Genomic DNA, 21,258 nt, shown 5'->3' on the forward strand with positions numbered 1-21,258 from the left:
TAATCAGTGTGGACGTAGCCCAAACCTTGGGTGAACCACGATACATCTTGTGTTATTTACATTACTTGCAGATTCACGGTTGGATTTACGTTGTTCCAAGACCTCCGGTTTTGTGCATCAACATGGTTAATGAAGTTAATTAAATCACTCCAAGATTATTTTTCTTTTCAAATTTCATATTTATAATAGCAAATATCGATTAACTACCAAAGAAGAATTAGAATGAAAAAAATAAGAATCATTCTCGTTCATGTTTGAAAAGTTATAGTACGAGAAATTGTTGTTGAGTGAGATGGGTTTGGGAATCATGGCCCTTCAAAAGCAAAGTGCATAATATATATGAACCTCAATCATGATACACAAATAATGTATCATGGACCCTAGAAACTCAGAGTACTTAACATTTAAACAAGAAGAAATAAAATAGCACTGCCTCTATCCTGGCACTAGGAGTGATATTGCCAAAATTAAATTAGAAGGAACATACAAAAACCAACCAAACTAATAACACTCCACAAAGTCACAACAAGAGAGCTAGAGTGGCTACTCCCATCACCAGTTGATGAGGGTTTGGTGGTACTTGCGGGGGTGGTAATTGTAGAGTTACCGTCGGAACCACCGGATGTTGATTTACCGTTGCCAGATGGTGCTGCGGTTGATCCTGACGCTACAGTCACAGAAAGCTTCATCCCCATCGTACAATGCCCAACCGAGCCACAAATGTAGTTATGAGTCCCAGCAGTCTTGAGGGGGATGGTGGTCGTTCCGCTGCTGTCACTTGTAATTGAATTTCCCACAGTGCAAGTTTTGTAGTCACTGTCAGTCACTTCGTCCACCGTGTGCCCACTTCCATAGTTGAACACTAACATGTACAAAAATTTAGGAAAAATTGACACAATCAGTTCAAACGTAAACCAAGTGGCAGTGCTGCTAGACTATAAATAATTCTAACACCACACACTAGTTAAATAAAATTGACCTGATCAATTATCTAAATTGATTATCTATACGAAATTCTCAAAACACGTATCTAGATTGAATGTTTGTACTTAATTCTCAAACTTTACTCATTAAACAAGAGCTCCCTTAATCAATAGTCTAGATTGAATCTATACGTAACTCTGAAACGACACATCAAAATAACACCTTATAAACATTATTTTTGAAGCATGTTCACAACAAATAATCAAAAGGGAGTAAGGATTTTACCCAGGCTGTCACCAACTTTAAAGGTCTTGCCACTAGTCCAAGTGCTATAATCCACACCACTAGCCCACCCAGAGGAGTCTCCAACGGTGTACACGGTGGCTAAGCATCTTGGCATCATGACCATGGCAACAACCAGGACTAAACCCACAATTCTGGCCATTCTCGATGAGCCAGCTACAATGAGAGAGAGAGAGAGAGAGAGAGAGAGAGAGGGAAGAAGAAGCCTTTTGTGATGATATAATTCTAAAGAGTGGGAATTCAGTTATATAATGGTATGAAGGGGGTTGGAGTAAGTAGGGTTTGGTGGCCCTTGGTCGACTTACTTCCGATAAAATGCAAAATGTTCCGTCAAGGAACTCATTGCATGGGGATGACTTAGGTTAGACGTCACACCTAATGCTTTGTTATAATAATGTGACCTTTTTTCTTTTTATTTCTTTTTGCATTGTTAATCTCTTAACTTTCACAAGAAAGAAATGTAATAATAAATAAGGCTATCATAATCTAGGTTTGTTAGGATAATGTTCTATCTTTCTTTTAAACCCATTTCTAAGCACCAAAGTGGACTAATTAAATTAAAGAAACGTGATTAAAGGGTTGGTTTACTTTTAATTTGTTCTGTGGCTTTGTGAATAGACCTTTCACCATCTCTTTAATGATGGATTGCGAGTTAAGAAAAGATTAACATGTTATGCTTATAAAAGCTATGATTAATGCCAACGAGAATCCAAAGATAATCATAATAGACATAAAATATGTGAAAGATGGTACATTTGAAATTTTGTAGTCTTAGCACCCTAAGCCCTTATTACATACATATGGAAATGTGTTGATACTCCAAATTAGTCAGCCTGCAATACTCCCATAAAGAAATATAGGAGAGAATAACAATAAAAATGAGTACGTAATGACTTTTTAAGAGTGCAAATAACATTTTCCTAATAGAAATCTGAGTTTTATTGATTTAGTATTGACATCACGCTTAAACAAGTTGGAGGTGATCTCCCTTTCACGACCCTGAATGCAAGGGTAGAGAAGTAGCAAGCCAAACTTTTTATTGGCATGGACAAGTAAAAAATTCTCAGCGTTGAGAGAGATTTGAAATTATATAAGTAACTTAGTACAACATGGTAAATTTCATTGAGAGGAATCAAAGCTCTAACATGTTGTCTTCAATGAACACAAAGTTCATATACAAAAGTAAAATAGAAATAAGTTTAGAATCGAAGCAATAAAATCGTAAGAAGTCAAGAGAACAAATTTGCAATTAACCCTAAATTCAAATACAAAGAAAAAAAAAAGTCTCAATGTTGGTTACTAGTTAGCATGAAAAGAACGTAAACCTTACTAATATTGTTTCTAGTTCTGGTTAATCTTTTTATTCTTGTCCGAGTGCAAACATAGGTCAAAGTGGGTTTGGTCTTTGGAGATGAGAAGTCACATTCTCTGAGCAAAACGGTTCACCTAACAAAGTGAGCATTAGACGTTATGGGCATGATTTTTTGTTCATGCATGAGATGAGTCATGACCCAAATAAAAAATGTGGGTCCATCTCACCACATGTCACTTTTTCATATGTGAAAAATAGGGTTTGACTACTTTGGTTTTGGCAAGGGTTGTTGGAGGCGATATGGTTCCACCAACTGCCTGTGTTAGGGAATCTGGTTAGTAAACAATTGGCCAGGGAAAAGAATTATGATATGAATCGCAAGTGTTTTGAGGGAGATAGTTGAAGAATTAGAATTAAGATAGGTTCACTGTTTGATTCTATCAACATAAATGAAAAAAATAAAATAAAATAATACAATACAGTGTTTAAACAGATAAAAAAATTATTGAACTTATCTACCTGCGAATTTGGTGATTGCACGTATCCATAGTTTTACTTTTAAAGTTTATACTCAACGAAAGAGAGAGTTTTCCAGTTTTTCTCAAACTTTTAGAGCACAAACTTCAGATTTACTTCAGAGTTCTTGAGAATTATTGCACATGTAATAATGCAATGACATTTTTTTTCTTTTCTAGAATCGTACTTTGAAACATAGCTAATTCTTTCGTAAAGAATAATATTCGCATCCCATAACGGTTCATTATGAAAATGTTACTTGGTACCTACATCATTAATTTGTTTCGTTCATTCGATAATTAAGGGATCTCAGATTTTAATAATTTTTTGTAAGTAGGATCTTTAAGTGCTGATTAAGAATTTGAACGATTCCAAGTATGAAATTTGTACGTGTCATGAAATAAACTAAAAGTGGACAAGTTCCAAAACAAATCCTGAAAAATCTCCAATGCCATAATGCACACCTAATCCTTAACTAAAATCTCAACGTAAAAAAGCATTCAATCTCTTTTCTGGTTGTGTTTTTCTTTCAATTGAAGACACAGCACTCACACTCTAATAATGTAGGCAAAGATTACAAAATTTCTTTTTACAAGTTAGAGGGTTTTTGGGAGGTCATCGGCATGGTAATCTACGTCCTAAAATATATAGAAACTTTACCAAGTCTAGTGATACTTCTTCAAATGTTGGCAGATGTTTCAAGTTTGTAGTCGCTTATGCCGTGAATACGAAAAACGAAAAACAATGGAAACTTGATTAGGATTCCATTTTTTTTTCTTTACAAGGAAGACTAAATGTCACATATATAAGAAATAAGATCTCAAAAATGAACTTAAAGTCTTAGAGTTAGGTGACAAGATACATCAAGAGACTGAAATATTTTCTAGTACAAGTAGCTCAATTTATCCAAACTTGTAGCCTACGTACATAACCAGCTTCGAGCCTTCCAGCAACTTGTACAAGTACCAAAGTGACGGAACCCATTGAATGTTCACCCCCACCCCCCCCCCCCCCCCCTCCCTCCCAAACGATGGGCGAGAATCTCACCAAGTATGCAGGGAAAGTCCGAGTGAGCATACACAAATGTTCCTGCAAACGAAAGGGAAGGAGAGAGATTATTACTATGAAGGTACCCAAAGCACAGATAATTGTTTAACTAGAATGCTTGAACAAGCTAACAATTGTTTGCTTATATCATGCCTGATCAATAATATTGCAAGTTGGCTGCCAAACATTTGATCCCACTCTCTAGGTAAATCAACGAAGTTCAAAAACTCATTCAGCCTAATATAGTAAATTTGTCTACCACTCTCTAGCAACCAAATTATTCTAGAAGATCAAGGCAACCCGTACTTTTTAACTACACTTTTCCTGAATCATTATCCCGAGGTCCAGAACATCTCACAGCTTTCCTGTTGGTATGGTTAATAGTTTGGAATCCAAGGAGAGATGCTAAGTTGCTATGCAAAGTGCAAACAGAGACGTGTCGATCAAATAAATTCATGGCATTGAGAGAGGCTAAATGCGACGACCTCCATTCAACAACTTTAGGTCAATGGGTAAAAAATAACGGACTTTACTTTCAATCTATGTAATTAAACTTCTGGATGAAGACACTAGCCATTTACAGTACATATCTAATTAGAAGTAGTTTAAACAATGCAGAAGTTACTGCAGAAATTTTGGTACCATATTACTATGCATATTCTAGTGAACCAACTAATGCTCCATCACTGAAAGAACTAATCATCTGACTAACAAAATGTTTATTACAAAGCTAAACAAACATCAAAAGGGTATACCACATAGCTAGTTACATTAGTTTCAAACAAGCAGAACATGATTTAAAGAGAGGACATACCTACACAAATATGATGTGAAGACAATGCTGAAATTTCACCGTGCCAGCCAAATTTCAGTTTGTATCATTGACAACTGTGTTATCTTCCTCGACGCTAGAATTCAATTCTGTACATTTATCACCCAACTTAGAACTTTCTGTTTTTGGCACTTTAACAAATTGTTTACCACGTGCCACACGAATTCGTCTTCCCATAAGCAGCTGCAGGAAACAAAAGTTTCCAAGGGGACATCTTCATTTTAATATAGATTACTAAAAGTCTGTATAGAATGCGGTTGAGAATTTTAACTTTTCATGCCCTAGACATTATTTGAACACATAATTTAAATTGAATCAGAACAATCATCAAACAGAAAATTACCTTCCCGTGTGAGCTGCCTCAGCCTCGGCCTTGGTTTTGAAGCCCACAAATCCATATCCTGCGGACATTCTCAGGTTATTTTGGAATACAATTTCTGCGGTAACAACATTATAATCCTCTGACTTAAAGAGCACCTTGAGATCTTTAGATCTTGCTTCATATGGCAGATTTTCCACATACAAATTGAAAGTTATTGGCTTGGGTTCCGAAGAAGGGGGAGGAATCTTCGTCTTTTTTGGCCTGGCATAAGCCATCTTTATGACACGACCCTCCATTTCTTATAAGGCATTCCAAATACGAGAAAATCACAATATGGGAGGGAAGCCGCATAAATAAATATCATACATTTAGTTACTCAAAATATAGTGGAAGATAAAACTAATTTTGAAGAACTTTTGATTTCTTTATCTAACACGTTGACAAAAGCAGAAAAGACAACGTATCATGGGAATATTTTACTAGTTAACCCACACTTAACCCCTTAAACTATAATTCGTGTGTTTGGTTCTTATTGTAATGTCGTGAGCAGTCACTCAGTGGCATATTGATCACTTATTCAAGGGCATAAAATGATGTAGTTCTCCAATATTGAGAAATCAGTGGCAGCACAACAGCACTGCCTTCTTCCCTCTCCCTTTCCCTACAACATCTCCTAATCTCCACCACCGCTATCATTCCATTCAAGCACATCTCTTCTTATCGCCCTAAAAAACTTCATAAAAACCACTCCTGCACCTTTCTTAAATTCTCCCCTTGCTTTCTCCTTTTTTGACAATTTGACACACTTATTTACTCTCCTAGCACCAAAAGGTCTCCTTAGAAGAAAAGGAACACGCTCAGTGGATGAGAAAACTACGCTTTAAAATGACAGCTTGGATCAAGGATGGGCCTATGGATTTCAGCTATTCATCAAGTGGGAAAAACAGAGGGTAAAGCAAGCCAATTGAGTGAGTGTACCTATGTTTAAGGAGGATGCAGCTGACAACCAACAGGCTTGTCAAGGCATTTATTCATTACATGATTTTATAAAGATTCTGGTGGTTAAGTACGTGCAGGTTCTGGAGATTTTATCGCTCTGCAATATGTATGCCTTATGTAGCCATTACTATAACAAAATAAGGAATTTGAATAATTTTCTACAACGAAAAATATACTTCCACTTCCAACCCCAATCGCTAGGGCACCAAACAAGTTTTATTGTCATTTTGACAGGGTACTTTTTTTAGCCTCCAAAACAACAAAAAGCTAAAATGTGCATAGTAGAAGTACATGACATCATAGTTCCAGCTCAATCCCTCGTTCCCTTAATGCTAGATTAGCTCTGCTCGTTGAACAAAGTTGATGGTATGTCAAACAAGAGTAAGAAGATCACAACCAATGTCAGAGGTGGAAAAATGTAAATAAGAAAGTGAGCGTGTGAGAGGGTAATAATGGCACCATGAGAAAGAATGAAGGTTGATGAGTAGATTTTATATTATATATTTTACCCTAATCTTAGTATATTTTGGTTAATATTTTGAAAGAATTTTGATATTTTGAATTGTATTTTCAATATAGGACTTTCGACTTCCTCTGGAGAAAAACAGGACCAAATGGACGAATTTTGGAGTAATTTCAGTTGGAGGACGGAGAAATACAGGACCAAATGGACGAATTTTGGAGTAATTTCAGTTGGAGAACGTTCGTGAGTCACTTGGCGTGTTTGTATCAAAATTTGGGATTTTTCCACCTAGCGGTTATTTTCTGGCAATAAAATAAAGGAGCGATGCGCAATGCTGGAAAATAACGTTTTTGGGCTTAAATTGCGTTTTTGGAGCCTAAGATGATCTCGGATGGGTTCGTGGCCTTCTGGAGAAGTGTTCAGAATATTCCAAACATTACATCCAGCTATATTGGGCCAGTTTTGGAGCAGCTTATGGGTCCAAAACGTGGCTGTTCAGATTTTAGGCGAATTTTACCATTTAATTTAGGGTTATGTTTCCTATTTTATTTTATTATTAATTTTAGTTTCCTAGGGGGAATAAAGGAGCTGTTTTTAGGGTTTGTGTGGGGGCTTAGCAGATATATTGCTTGGCCGTCTACAGTTTTTTACTACGCTTTTTTTTATGCAATTTTGGGAGACGGAGAGAAGTGCTAGGGTTTTGGAGAATTTCTACTTAAAGGTGCTTTCAATCATTTTCTTAATAATATTTTCTATGATTTCAATTATGAATATGCGTAACTAATTTCTTTTGCTAGGGCGAAGCCTTGAGCCTTAGCATGAATATGTGATTTTTATTTAATTGCTTATGATTGATTGCGTGCATACTTTGAATTGTTAATTACCGGGATAAAAACTATTTAATTGTCTTAATGCCTGATCACCATTAGGATCTTTAGAAAAGTAATTTGATACAATTTTGGTCGGAAGGTTCCCTGAAATTGACGTTGGCTTCTTGTGATTAATAATTGTAATTTCACTTAGGATGAACACCACGTCTTAAGGGTTGCATTGTCACAGCCTGTCCCTGATTTTTCAAAAATGCACTAGAGGTGAAGGGTTTTGACTTTTGTTGACCAACGTATAGTGAGAAGTACGAAATTTTCTCAGCGTATTCCTGAAATACTCGACAATAGGAGCAGAAGAGGATTTGGAGTTACAGTTAAAGTTTTACGGAACTCTAACCTGAGAAGTACTTTTACTTTGGTTAATATATATATATATATATAAGTATTATTATTTTATTAGTTGTTATTGGAATGATTAGAATGTGGGAAAGAAAGAGGGCAGTCGGGAAGGAAGAAGAAAGGAAAAATGGGATTGGGCAAAACTGCCCAATCTGAAAGAAGGAGGGGATGAATCAGGAGAAGAGAGAAGGAGAATCTGACCAATCAGGAAGAGAAGAAAGAAGGAGAAAGGAGGGAAGGGAGAAACGGGGAATCACGACCCGGGGATTGGCAACCTGACCCGGTCGGTGTTCTTGCCATTTCCGACGAGTTTTGGCCCATTTTTCCAACAAATTGCATCAAACCAACCGTTGTAAAACCCTCCACGACCTTCCCTCTATCCATTCCATCTCAAATTTGGAGACATTTGGCCTTGAAAATGGAGGAACACGCAAGGAGGGGAGCGGCGGCTTTGGCTTCGAATCACCCAATCCCAAAGCAATTTCTTTCAATTGCCACCACTCATGGAATCCTCTTGAGGCCTAGAACAAAGCCCAAACATTAGTTGGAGCATCGGAGTTGATTTGAGGATAAATTGGAACTCACCCAATTCTAGGGTTTCGCACGGGTTTGAGCAAATTGGAGCCTTTCCAGGCCAAATTGGCCTTGGCCTCAGGTATAAAGTTTACTCTACTCTGTGAGATCTTCAATTCTGTATTTTTTGAGAATTTTTTGAAATAGTTGGATTTTCCGGCGAGTCGGGGCGGCCCGTGCAGCGGCGCGTGGCCAGTGGCCCGCCAATGTCATTCTTAGCATGTGTTTAATGTTCTAGGTTCAGTTTTGATAATTGATTGACGTAAATCGAGTAATTGAACCTAAGTTCATTACGATTCGTAGTTAGGTGAAAATGTGAATTGACGATCCGACCGTTGGATCGTCACCAAACTTTGATACGTTGTAATACGTAATATTTGAGGATTATAGGAACTTACGGATTGGGAATCCGACTTACGGATCTTCCGGAATTGGAGTTGTAAGTTCATAAAATAGAATGTTAACCGTCACTTGGTTTTGATTATTGACGGAGATCCAACCGTTGGATGATAAGGAAATTTTAGGATGTTGTTCTAGAGATATATTGTGGACCTCTGGAAGTTTCAGATCGGAAATCTGAGATGCAGATCTTCCGGATCGATCTACGTAGTGACGTGTTTTATATAAGTTATATTCTATCGATATGATTTCTGAGGTTTGATTTGATGATTGTTCTAGGCGCCGATCGTCATGACGCCTTGATGTGTTGTGCTAGGGAGTTGTAGGGCGAACTCGAGGTGAGTGGGCAGTTTTGTTTTCCGTATATATCTATATAAATGAGATTTTCCCCAGATAATCAATTTAAGTGAAATGCGATATGAAATGCCATGCAAAATATATGCCTATTTATTTATGCATTAGTAATTGCATACATGCATGATTGGTGTTGCGGACGCACAGGTAAGTGCCAAGTAAGTTCATAAATTAAATTATGTAATTGTTGAGTTGCAATGACTCCGGCTAGATAAGATTGATGAGATTGATTATGAGCTATAGATTCAGCCGTACAGGCCACTATAGGTGGATCCGGTTGACATATTATTTTGCATGAGTTACTTATATGATTTGATGAGATATATATTTTGGCATGGCATATAATTAACATATCACTACTTCTGAGTATGGTTTTGAGACAAGTATACATATTACATATTTCTGGGAACGTATACGGGTTTTACAGCGAGGGGTTAGCGTCTTGATAATGAGATGATTTTATTTTTGAAAAACTTTGTTTTACTGACCCACTCAACTTTGTTTTACTGAACCACTCAACTTTGTTTTGCGCCCCTCCAGGTTCAAGATAACAGAGCTTTGGTGGTCACGAGGAATCCAACGGTGTTCTGACAGAATTCACAAAAGTAGGACTCACCCTCGGGTGTTACATCTTAGTAATTGTATCTTTAAAGCTTCTGAACTGTGTAAATGGTTACGTCACTCTCACATGACGACCAGCATGCCCTCCTTCGGGACGGGGTGTGTCATGCATGGTTTTTCAAAGGGTTTTCATAAAACATAATGAGTCTTTCATGTTCAGATTTGATCCGAACGTCCGGACAGGTTGCATGTTAGATATACGTTCTATGTTGGAGGTTCCAAGTAGAATATGAATTAGGAAAATCTAACCTTCAAAGTGGCATGTGTAGATCATAAGTAATTGATAAAAGTTCATAGGATTGCTAAGTGATGGTGGAACCCTAGTGCTTTCTTAATTTGATTTCTTCCAAAAATGTCCCCCCCCCCGTTCTAATATTGTAGATTGTTTATTTTAATTACTTAATTTCATTTTTATTTTAAGTAGGTTATAAAATCAATCACCTCAATTTCTACTTTACAATAATTAATTGAAATTTGGTTTGTTTCGAATTATTTAATAATCCCTGTGGAGAATGACCTTGCGAAATCCGTTTATACTACAACAATCTTGTGATTCTTGCAAGTATAATAGGAGTTTTAGCCCGTTCACATGAGTAGTAAAATCCCTATCAAAAGCATATAGATGTTTTGGCATGAATTGCTGACGATGATGATGGAGTTAGTTGGTTTCTAGAGGTGTCAGAAGACTCTAAGAAATTGCCACTTATGCTCTCTTAGTGACTGAATGAATGACTTTTATCATCTACAAATGAAGAGACGAAACAATAGACCTCCCCACCAGGAATACGATAACAAGTTAGGCCCTTAAATAAGTAGTCATGTGCCACCCCCAATTGTATGAAATAATACAACGTCTCACATTCCCAGATTCAGTGCCCAATATGGGACAGAAGTTAAACTTAAAGTCAAAGGGATACTATCATAGTAGTGAATTTTGCCAATAAATTCAGCTCTAAAGTAAAGACACAGGGCAAATGCAGACAGATATACATAAAACAAAGAACTAAAATTCTCTTCTTATATTTTCAAACGGCAATGAATTTTTCAATATGAACGAAACAAACACAAAACAAGTAGTGAAGTAGATAAGTCGAAAACAACATAGAGTCTCATCTAGTGAAAAGTTATAAAATTCCCAAATTTTGTAACTAGTCTTTCTCGCTGACCAAACCGAGCATAAAACTAAACTCACAACAACACAAGCATTCACAGAAGATACCACAACCCGATCCACTTACAGATGATTCGAGATTATCCAGAGCCGTACGAGCCTCCTAGGGCGAACCCATTGTTACAAATGCCAAACCCCTGTTCCTGGTCTTGTCATACATGGCAAGCTTACACCACCACAGGAAAAAACAGACAAAAACAATCAAAACCCATGAAATAAAATAGCAAATTATTAATACCAAAAAAAAAAAAAGGTCGTACCCAGTGCACAAGGCTCCCGCTTTACGCAGGGTCTGGGAGAGGTGAAAAACCTCAACGTCCACGACGGTGCCGTACTTCTCGAACACAGTACGGACGTCTTCCGGGGTACAATGCCAAGGAACATTCTGGGCAAGCAATCTTGTGTCGGAGAACTCTTCGGGCTCTGCCTCCAGAACTGGGGTTTCGTCAAGGGCTTGGTCTTGGGCGGCGGAGGAGAAGTGGAGAACAAAATTGCCGAGCTTTTTGGCCCTGAGGGAGGAGGAGCGAGAGTGGGTTTGGGGGAGAAAGATAGAGGGGGAGGAAACAGAGGTGGAGAGCGAGAGAGTGGTCTAAGCGTGCTTGGAGAGGTGGTGTGGATTTTGGAGAGAGAGGAGAGGTGTGAGAGGGAGGAGTTGTTCAGTGGGGAAAGAGAGATGACGAAGTAAAGCCATTGCTGTCGAGCTTTGTTGTGTCTGTGAAGGGGGAAGTTGGAAGTAGGGGTAGGGAGTGTGTGTTGGGGTTTTGGACAAGCAAAATCTTGCGGTGTCAAGTAGGAGACTGGCAGCAGAGGTGATTAATTACAAGACTAAATTGTAGCAATGGTCTCTCAATTTTAATCAAATTGGAGCAATGGTCCCTCAACTAAAAATCCAATACCATTGGTCCCTCAACTTATTAAATGTGTAGCTACGGTCCTTTTCATCAACTTTCATCAAAATTTTGTCAAAATAAGTTATGTTGGAATGACCATTGCTACAATTGGGGTCCTTTAACTCATCAAAACGTGTAGCTATGGTCCCCTTCGTCAACTTCATCAAAATTTTGTCAAAATAAGTTATGTTGGAAAAACCATTGTTACGATTGAGTTAAAGTTTGAGGGACCATTATTCCAATTGGGTTAAAATTGAGGGACAATTTCTTCAGTTGGATTAAAGTTGAGGGACCAATGGTAATTGATTTTTAGTTGAAGACCATAGTTGCACATTTTGATGAGTTGAGGGACCAATGGTAATGAATTTTTAGTTGAGGGACTATTGCTCCAATTGAGTTAAAGTTAAGGGACCATTGCTACAATTTACTCTTCTTACAAAGTTGGCTAGAGGTAGTTTAGAAGCTCGAAATCTATTAATTTTCTTTAATTCATTCGATTCGCCAGTCGAAAATTAAAAAGAGTGTGAGATGTAAAATAAGAAAAATCAAAAGTCAGAGATCGGAAGGGTTAACCAAACTAGACATTATCCTTCAAGACTGATCAATATTCTATGATATTTTATCATGCTTTAATTTTATATGAACCAAATAAGAGTGGACAACTGAACTTGAAACCTTGAAGTAAATGTTCTTAACTAATTAACTAATTGTAATCTTCTTAAAAAATAACACAAAAGATTAACTTTATGATTGAATAAGCAATTAAGCAATTCCATAGGCAATTAAGCAATTACTCACACAAGGCTTCGCTACTCGAGAAGGAGGAGTAATTCCTCCCCAAAACGCTTAGGGGTCAATTCACAAAACTTTGTGCATATAGGCTTCAGCCTCAGTAATCTTTTGTTCTCCACATCTAGGACTTTGTTTTCTTCAAAAAGCAATTTAATCTGCATACGTCATATATATGGGATATCATTCTACGATATATTTACGTATATACATCACAAGTATGGAATATCGTTATACAATATCGAGTATTCCAGGGGAAACCAAGCAAGAAGACATAAGGAAAATAAGCGGAGGTTGAAAATAGTCTGCACTCCTTACCTCCTCTTCAGCCGTACGAAGACTGATCCTAAGATGTTCCTTATCCTTCTCAAGTGTTTTTACCTCAGCAACTAGTGATAGAAGTTTTTGAGAGGACGGCTTCAAGCTACCACATTATCAAGACAAAAGTTCAGTGATGGATCAATTCAGAAACAAGTTCAGATATGGGCAGCCACTCTCAAAGTAGACTTTGCATAGGTAGATTCTAATTCATAAACTACAATGTCAGCACTCACTAAATCATCTGGGAAAAGGACCATTCATAATTGTGAACAAACTCACCAGTTCCACATTTTTAGCAATCTTGCACATGACTCATTGCCTTTGTTGGCCTCCAGAAACGCACGTGCAGACACAGCTTCATCTTTACTGATCAATGTTGCCAAAACAGAATCCAGTTGTTTGTCTTCAATTGCTGTGTTTTCAGCAGATGAATCAACCTTCAACATAAAAACTTTTATCAGCCTTCATAAAATCGTATACAAATAAACTTGGATTTTACAACCAATTTGTCAATCACAATCAAAATAAAAGAGAAGAAACAAGATGGGGGAACAAGAAAAAGAAACTAAATCCAAGAATTTCACAAATGACTACAACATTTATCTAAATTACCTATTAACAAAACCCTCTTTGTCAACCAAAAGAGGGTGAAAAGACAATTTGGTCTTCTATCACAAAATAAAATCATGGTCAGTAATGTAATTTTGCACAAACCAAATTTTGATGTGTTTTTTCAAACCTCACCCACATGTCATCATAGCATCTCTAATTTGAAAAAGAAACCCACATTTTCTCTATCTCTCTATTTCTCCCTCTCACATTTCTCTTTAACTTCTCTTTTCAATATTATAGTTTTTTTTCTTATCAAAATTTTTATATTTCCACACTCAATGTGAGCTTCATCTAGTATGAAATAGCAAAATATTGGAACAAAAATATGCATTCTGCTATATGTAAGAGCAACAATACAACAGCAGAACTCCAAATTCATGATTGAGAAACATGCTACAATGTCGAAAACGAATTATTGTCTTTTACACTCATTCCTATTTGCTTAATTCATTTTATTTTGGTTAGACTTAATGCTTCAATTGAAGTTTCTGATTTCTGAGAGGTTTACATTAATTTTGCTTCCTAGCTAATTTTTGCCATCAACATCAGAACCAAATTGCATGCATATACTTATTCTTCGAAGTGCTTCAAAGAAACCGAAAAAGGTAAACCTCAAAAAAGGGCACAAGTTTTATTATAAGTTTTTTTCTGTGATTCTGTGGACATGTATGCGATGTTTGCACCAAGCACAAAGGAGATTTCTTGAAGGTGCAATAACATTCTGGAAACCGAAAACACGAATCTGGGCCTCCTTGGCACGCTGATCAGCCTCGTTCCCAAAATCCATCAAAGCCTCTTGGTCATGATCGTAGAGCGAGCACTCCCTCTCCCACTTGTTGCATTGAGTCACCAGATGCGCACACTCCGATGCCAATCTCTGATTCTCCTCAACGAACTTCCTCAAAGCTTGTGCATTCATGCTCGCTTCAGCCTATCTTACAAAACAATCCAAAATCCAAAATCTGTATGTGTGTGTATATATACACAATTATATGAATACGTAAAGTCACGAACCTTAGCGCGCTCCAGGACTTGCTCCTTCTCCTTCAAATTTTATGTAAATTTTGGTTTGAGGAAGCAAGGAAGAAATCTGGTCGATCTATAGAAACGAGATTTGAATCGACTCGATGACAATAAACGGCGAGATCGTAATATACGGGAAGGTTCGACTCAATCATCCTACGGGACTTCGCTGGTGAGATATAGAAAGAGAGAGTGTAATGGAAGCTTCAACGGCCGTGTGAATTGCCGCCGACTGCGGCAACTGGTTGCTCGGAAAAGATTGGAGGGAGTTGCAAACTTTCCGACTTCCAGTTGGGATTTGTTTTCTTTTTGTTTTGATTTTCAATTTTCTTTAGTGAATCAGATTTTGTATTTAAATAAATATTAATTAATAAAAAGAAAAGTTGACATCGTTAAATTGGGAGTTAAATTAAAGGGTAAAAAACTTTTTACTTCATGGTTTTCAACATTTAGTACATCAATTTTTTTTCGTCTCAGAGTCATACCTAAAGTGTAAATTTTGGGACAGTCTTATACATCCGTTAGTCAAACTGTTAAGTCTTCAGTTAACTGTGACGTGGCGCCCATGTGGCCAATGACTAGGCGCCAGGTGGGTCGTCATGTGTGTCCACCTGTTTTTTTTTTTTTTTTGTAAGAGGGGTTTCAGTGAAAAAAAATAAAATAAAAATTTCCCTCCAAAATTTTTTTTCCCACCAAAATTTTTTGAAAAAAAAAATCAACAAAGTTGAATACCACCCTGCAAAATACCACAACTTTCTGTTCCAAATCTGCAAATTCAATTCCAAATAAACTTTGAATTCTAAATATGCAAATTAATCATTTAAACTACCAACAAAGTTGAATTCTCAACAACATTCAATTCATAACAAAGTTCAATATACACCATCCAATTCACACTGATGGGTCAAGGTGTTCTTCCAAAAACACTAAAGATCTATCCAAAAAACTGTCCAAAACACTAATGGGTCAACTTTAACAACTAATTGACTGTCCAAAACACTAAAGATCTATCGAAAAGTTGTTTCAAAAAAAACTAAGGGCATATTAAACTATAACAAAATGAACCCTTAAACAACCTAAAGCATTAAAGCAGCATCATGGAACATTCCTCCTCCTTTTCTGACCTCTTGCAGTAGACTTTGAAGTGGTTTGAGAGGCTTGAGTTGGCTGAGATGAAGGTTGTGGAGCTTCCTGAGTGCATCGCTGAGATGACTGAGAGGGTTGTGATGCCTTAGATGTTAAGGCCTAAGTAATGAACCCATATAGCATTAGCACTGACAGATAGTACACTTCACAGATAACAAATTCACTTAAGAAATGAAAAATCAACAAAAAATATCAAAATTCACTTAAGAAATGAACCCATATACCTCATTTTGCTTGCTTTTTCTTCCTTTTCTAGCAGCTGGAGGAGGATGAGTGGTAGGGCATCTGGCCTTGTTGTGTCCCGATGCCTTGCAAACACTACATTTCACACTTTTTTGCCCTATCTTGCTTAACTTGAATTCATTTTCATCAGCCTTTCTATGTCTCATCTTTTTTGGTCTCCATGGCTGCCTTTTAAAAGTTGAAGGAAGAATGCATTTGTTTTCAGATGGCTCCCAAAATTTCATGCCTTGGACAGGTTGAATCAAGTTTTCGTAAGCTTCAAAGTACTTCTCCTTCTTGTACCAAGAGGAAACAAATTCCTCAGGCTGTCTCCTTGCATAATAGATGGCCGAGCAACCATGTATGCAAGGAAAGCCTGTCAAATCCCATCTTCTGCATGAGCAAGTGCACCCATTCAAATCCACCACAAATACATTGCCTCTGCCTTCATCGACTTCAAATTTGTCTCCTCTAGACCATGTAGCTACAGTGTGTGAGCTTTTCAGTTTGTACTCCTCCAACTTCTTCTGGATTTTTGGGCATATAACTCCTTTATCCTTCCTCATTGCATCTCTTCTCAACCATATCCTCTTCATCAATAAAACTCGTATAGTTTCCAGCATGGTAATAATAGGCTTGTCCCTAGACCTTAGGATAAAAAAATTGAAGCTCTCACAGAGGTTGTTTAACAGAATGTCACACTGAGTGTGTGTCTCAAAGTGTGACCTACTCCAATGCAAGGCTGGTCTCTTCTCCAACCATTTATAAGCTTTTTCATTCAGCCTATTCACCTCAGCCATACTCTCCCTAAAATCAGCAATGGTTGTTGCCTTGGCAGCATTCCACAAGGCATCCTTTAATCCTTTCCCTTTAAACCCATCTGCCTTGTAGTTAGTGTATAAGTGCCTAACACAAAACCGATGATTACAATTAGGCAGCACCCTCTCAAAAGCTGGTATTAAACCCTTTTGTTTGTCAGAAATGAAAGTCCAAGCACGCTGGTTCACAATTCCCAAGTCAGCAGCTAGTAGTTCCAGAAACCAAACCTAACTGTCCTTGTTCTCGAGCTCTACTATAGCATATGCAATAACCCAAGTTTGGTTATTTGCATCCATTCCCACTGCAGATAGTAACTGTCCCTTGAACACTCCCTTCAAGTGACAACCATCCAACCCTACAAGCTGCCTACATCCATTCTTAAATCCATTTTTGCAAGCCCCTAAACAAATATAAATCCTCTGGAATATCACATGAGCATCATCATAGGGCAGCACCTTCATTTGAACTGTACTACCCGGGTTTGTCCTCCTAAGCTCATCACAGTACTCCCACAACTTTGTGTACTGATCCAAGTGACTCCCCTCAATGATTTTCAAACACTGTGCTCTCACTCTGTAGGCTGTCTTGATGTGGATCTCAACCATTCTTTCCTTTTTCACTGTTTCCACAAATGTAGTGATGGGCATGCTTGGGTTGAGTCTGAACTTGTCCACATACCTCTTCACAAGCCATGCCATTTTGCAGTTAGGATTTTCCCTCCAAATCCTCGGACATTCATGTTTCCCAACATAGGTTTTCACTTGGATTGAATCTTCATTTTACATCCTGGAAGCATACAATCTCCATGGACAGTTTTTCTCACACCTTGCACTAATTTTCCATTTCTCATTCCTTTTTAGCTTAATAAAAGGTGCACCGTGCTTAATGGAGTAAGACCACACTGCCTCTCTCAACTGTGCAGCATCTCTGAACTTTAATCCCTTTTCAAACTTTGGATCATCCCTGTCGGCTTTTTCATTAAACTCAGGGTAGATGACCTTCTCATCACATTCTGAACCTGAATCGTCAACATTGTGCAAGCCATCTGAGTCTTGTCTTTTATCATCAAGGGGAACGTCTTCTACATCCCTTGCATCAATAATGTATTCTGGATGCTGGTTCCCAACCTCTTCACCCCTTTCAGCAAACCCTTCACCCCTTTCAGCATCTCCAACGACACTTTCTACAGCCGTATCATTTACTGCACGACGATCATCATCTTCCAAACTGTAGTCACTGTCCACAAACTCACTATCTGTAGTGTCATCCTCTGCATTTACTGCCACAAACAATGCATATTTGTTAAAAACCTAAACTTTGCAAAAATAATTGAATACTGAAATTAAAATTGTTAAAATAAATGTTTCAAAAATTTTACCTTCATTAGCTTCTACTTCGGTCCCTTCATTAACTTCTTCAGCTTCGTGACCTTTTTCAGTTTCATCACCTTCATCACCTTCATCATCAGCATTGAGAGGACCATCTTCAGCCTCATCTCCACTTCCTTGTCCTCCCTCAGTTGCTTCAGCCTCATGTTCATCATCACCATTGTAGGCTATGTCATTCAAAAGACATAGCCGTTTTTCTAAGTCATCCGCACCCCCTTTTGCTCTACCCTTCTTCAGTTTTGATCCACTTCCCTTTGTAATTGAAATTGCCACACTCGATTCCTCAATATCTTCTATAATGACACCTTTTTTTAATATGGCACTCTCATCTACATTCATCAAAAGCTTATGTTTCAAGGCAGTTTCTTTCGGACTTAGATGTTCTAGGTACATTTCTATTTCCCTAACCCCTGGAACATACTTGCACATTTCACCCACATCTTGGTCCCGTTCAATAAGCCTTAATCCCTCACAATAAGACATCCCAGGAATCCTATAGTGATACAACATAAACCCATCATATCCTAACTCCTTAACCATTTCATCAATCTCGAAAAAAGACATGAAGTCTTTGTCTACATAATCAAACCAAGCCTCAAACCCTCCCGTATATGCACTTTCAGACCACTTCCCACCGTGGTTAATTTTAAGGCTAAATAATTCGGGCATGCCTGCAAAGTCAAGGAGAAAGGTGAAAACAACATAAAATCCTGGAGGCACACGGGGAAAAAGGTGAAAACACTAGTAGGACCATGAGGAAAAAAGGTGAAAACAAAACCATGGGGACCATGAATACAGTTCCACCTTTTTTCCTTAAACCATAGAAAAAAGGTGAAAACAAAACCAATGGGGACCACGATTGAAGACAAACAATTGAAAATTTGAAAGCAAAACCACGGGGACCACGATTGAAGACAAACAATTGAAAAATTGAAAGCAAAACCACGGGGACCACAATTGAAAACAAAACCAATGGAACTCACAGATCCCTAATCCCTACAATTCAAAATTGAAAAATCGAAAAAGGTAGGTTACTTACGATAAAGTGGTGTTTCACCCACTTCGATCCTCCTTTTATCCCACCCATCGGCAGCGATGGCTTCACGACAATCTTTCCCAGAAACGTGTGTGCAACGTACGACGGCGTGCGAGGTCGAGCGACGGCGACGTGGAGCGACGGCGTGCGAGGTTGAGCGACGGCGACGTGGAGCGATGGCGAGGTCGAGTGAAGGCCCGTGGGTAGGGTTTTGGACAGAGATGGGGGGTCGCGATTTTCTGGGGAGTGAAAAGTGGTTTCACTTTTCACTTTTTCACTTTTTCTAGGTGAGATGGGGGTCGCGATTTTTGAATTTTGAGGTGGAGCGATGGCGTGCGAGGTGGAGCGACGGTGAGGTCGAGTGACGGCCCGTGGGTTTTGGACGGAGATGGGAGGTCGCGATTTTCTGGGGGAGTGAAAAGTGGTTTCACTTTTCACTTTTTCACTTTTCTAGGTAAGATGGGGGGTCGTGATTTTTTATTTTTGAATTTTGAATTTTTTTTTTCACTGAAGCCCCTCTTACCAAAAAAAAACACGTGGACTCACGTGGCGACCCACCTAGCTCCCAATCATTGGCCACATGGGCGCCACGTCACAGTTAACTGGAGACTTAACAGTTTGACTAACAGATGTATGAGACTGTCCCAAAATTTACACTTTAGGTATGACTCTGAGACGAAAAAAAATTGATGTACTAAATGTTGAAAACCACTAAACTTGAGGGTAGTAAACAATCTTTTACCCTAAATTAAATGACATAATTAGAAGGAGTCGCAAAGAACACCGGACCATGGGCTACTTGTTACTAGAGCTTTGACCAACATCGTAGCTTCTCGGATGCCTAATTTGATCAACGCTCTACTTCTAGATTTTGCATTTTCTTTGGCAACAATCTTATTTCAAGAAGTGCAAAAATGCAAACCATTGTAGCCGCTCATCTACTGAGAGTGCGTATCGCTCCCTTACACGGCTGCTGAAATCTCTTGGCTCTGTTATCTACTTGGGGATCCTCGCTTCTACCTTCGGACACCACCTTTGTTGTTTTGTGACAATTTAAGTGCCCTGCCCCTTGTTGCTAATCCTATTTTCCATGCTACAACGAAGAATATGTTGTGTGAGTGTATTTAAATAAAAAGGATATGTAAATATATTGTAAATATTAAAATCCTTTATTAGGAAGGATATGTGTGTGTCTTTTATTGTTTCCTTATAGAACAAGGATTGTATCATGTATATATTATCTATTATGCAATACAATGAGAATTAAGCCATAAATTCAATTTGGCATCAGAGCCAAGCGTAACCCTAAAAACATATTCCCACCGTGTCGCTGCTATAGTAACAAAAACCCCAAGAAAACCTTTGTGATCTCTGCTGCGTTTCTGCAACAAGTCCAGCTTGCTGTGTTGCTTTTGTAGGAGACAAGGGTCACTGTGATATCTGCTGCGTTTCTGCAGTAAGTCCAGGCTGCTACATTGTTTTTTTGTAGGAGACAAAGACCGCTTCGTTATTTTTTTTCTTTTTTTCAGTAGTTGTCGCTACATCCCTGCAGCAAAAACTCTGGGCTTTCTGCTCCGTACCTTGTGTGTGGTGGATATTGTGATTAATGGCAAGTGATATAGGAGAAGTTGTGTTGAAATTGGAGGGTAGGACATCAGGCTCTACCCACGGGTCAGTTGTCAATCCTGTGGTTATTCAAAGTGATGCTTCAAATGTACCAAATACTGTAAAACTCAATGGATCAAATTACCCTATTTGGTCCAAAGTATTAGAGATGCATATTGCTGGGCGTGGAAAAAAGGGGTTCATGACAGGGAGTATTAAGGAGCCCAATGAAGACAGTGCCGAATATGATGCTTGGGAAACTGGGAATGCAATTGTGAAAGGATGGTTGATTAACTCCATGGATCCTATAATCATGGGTTTTTTCATTCATCTTCGTACTGCTAA

The 21,258-nt window shown here is 38.2% G+C and overlaps 2 protein-coding genes across 2 annotated transcripts; both read right to left on the reverse strand.

The window, feature by feature from the left end:
• Nucleotides 1–314: 314 nt before the first annotated feature.
• LOC103436459 (blue copper protein) lies at nt 315–1,449 on the reverse strand. Its single transcript, XM_008374883.4, has 2 exons — nt 1,210–1,449; nt 315–862 (listed from the first exon to the last, which is right to left on the reverse strand). The coding sequence occupies exons 1-2, from the start codon at nt 1,367–1,369 to the stop codon at nt 468–470; spliced, it is 555 nt and encodes a 184-aa protein (XP_008373105.1). The 5' UTR covers nt 1,370–1,449; the 3' UTR covers nt 315–467.
• A 3,521-nt stretch (nt 1,450–4,970) lies between these two features.
• Nucleotides 4,971–5,552, reverse strand: LOC103436458 (uncharacterized). The gene is made up of 2 exons (XM_070826374.1): nt 5,278–5,552; nt 4,971–5,148 (listed from the first exon to the last, which is right to left on the reverse strand). Exons 1-2 carry the CDS (start codon nt 5,550–5,552, stop codon nt 4,971–4,973), a joined length of 453 nt encoding a protein of 150 aa, XP_070682475.1.
• Between the last annotated feature and the right edge of the window lie 15,706 nt (nt 5,553–21,258).

The sequence above is a fragment of the Malus domestica genome, chromosome 08 (assembly GCF_042453785.1).
Source record: "Malus domestica chromosome 08, GDT2T_hap1".
Taxonomy (NCBI): Eukaryota; Viridiplantae; Streptophyta; class Magnoliopsida; order Rosales; family Rosaceae; genus Malus; species Malus domestica.

Coding starts and splice junctions, on each gene's coding strand:
- LOC103436459 (XM_008374883.4), bottom strand. CDS start 1,369: ATGGCCAGAATTGTGGGTTTAGTCCTGGTTGTTGCCATGGTCATGATG. Junction 863..1,209: donor TAAAGTTGGTGACAGCCTGG/GTAAAATCCTTA, acceptor TGTACATGTTAG/TGTTCAACTATGGAAGTGGG.
- LOC103436458 (XM_070826374.1), bottom strand. CDS start 5,552: ATGGAGGGTCGTGTCATAAAGATGGCTTATGCCAGGCCAAAAAAGACG. Junction 5,149..5,277: donor GAGGCAGCTCACACGGGAAG/GTAATTTTCTGT, acceptor ATTAAAATGAAG/ATGTCCCCTTGGAAACTTTT.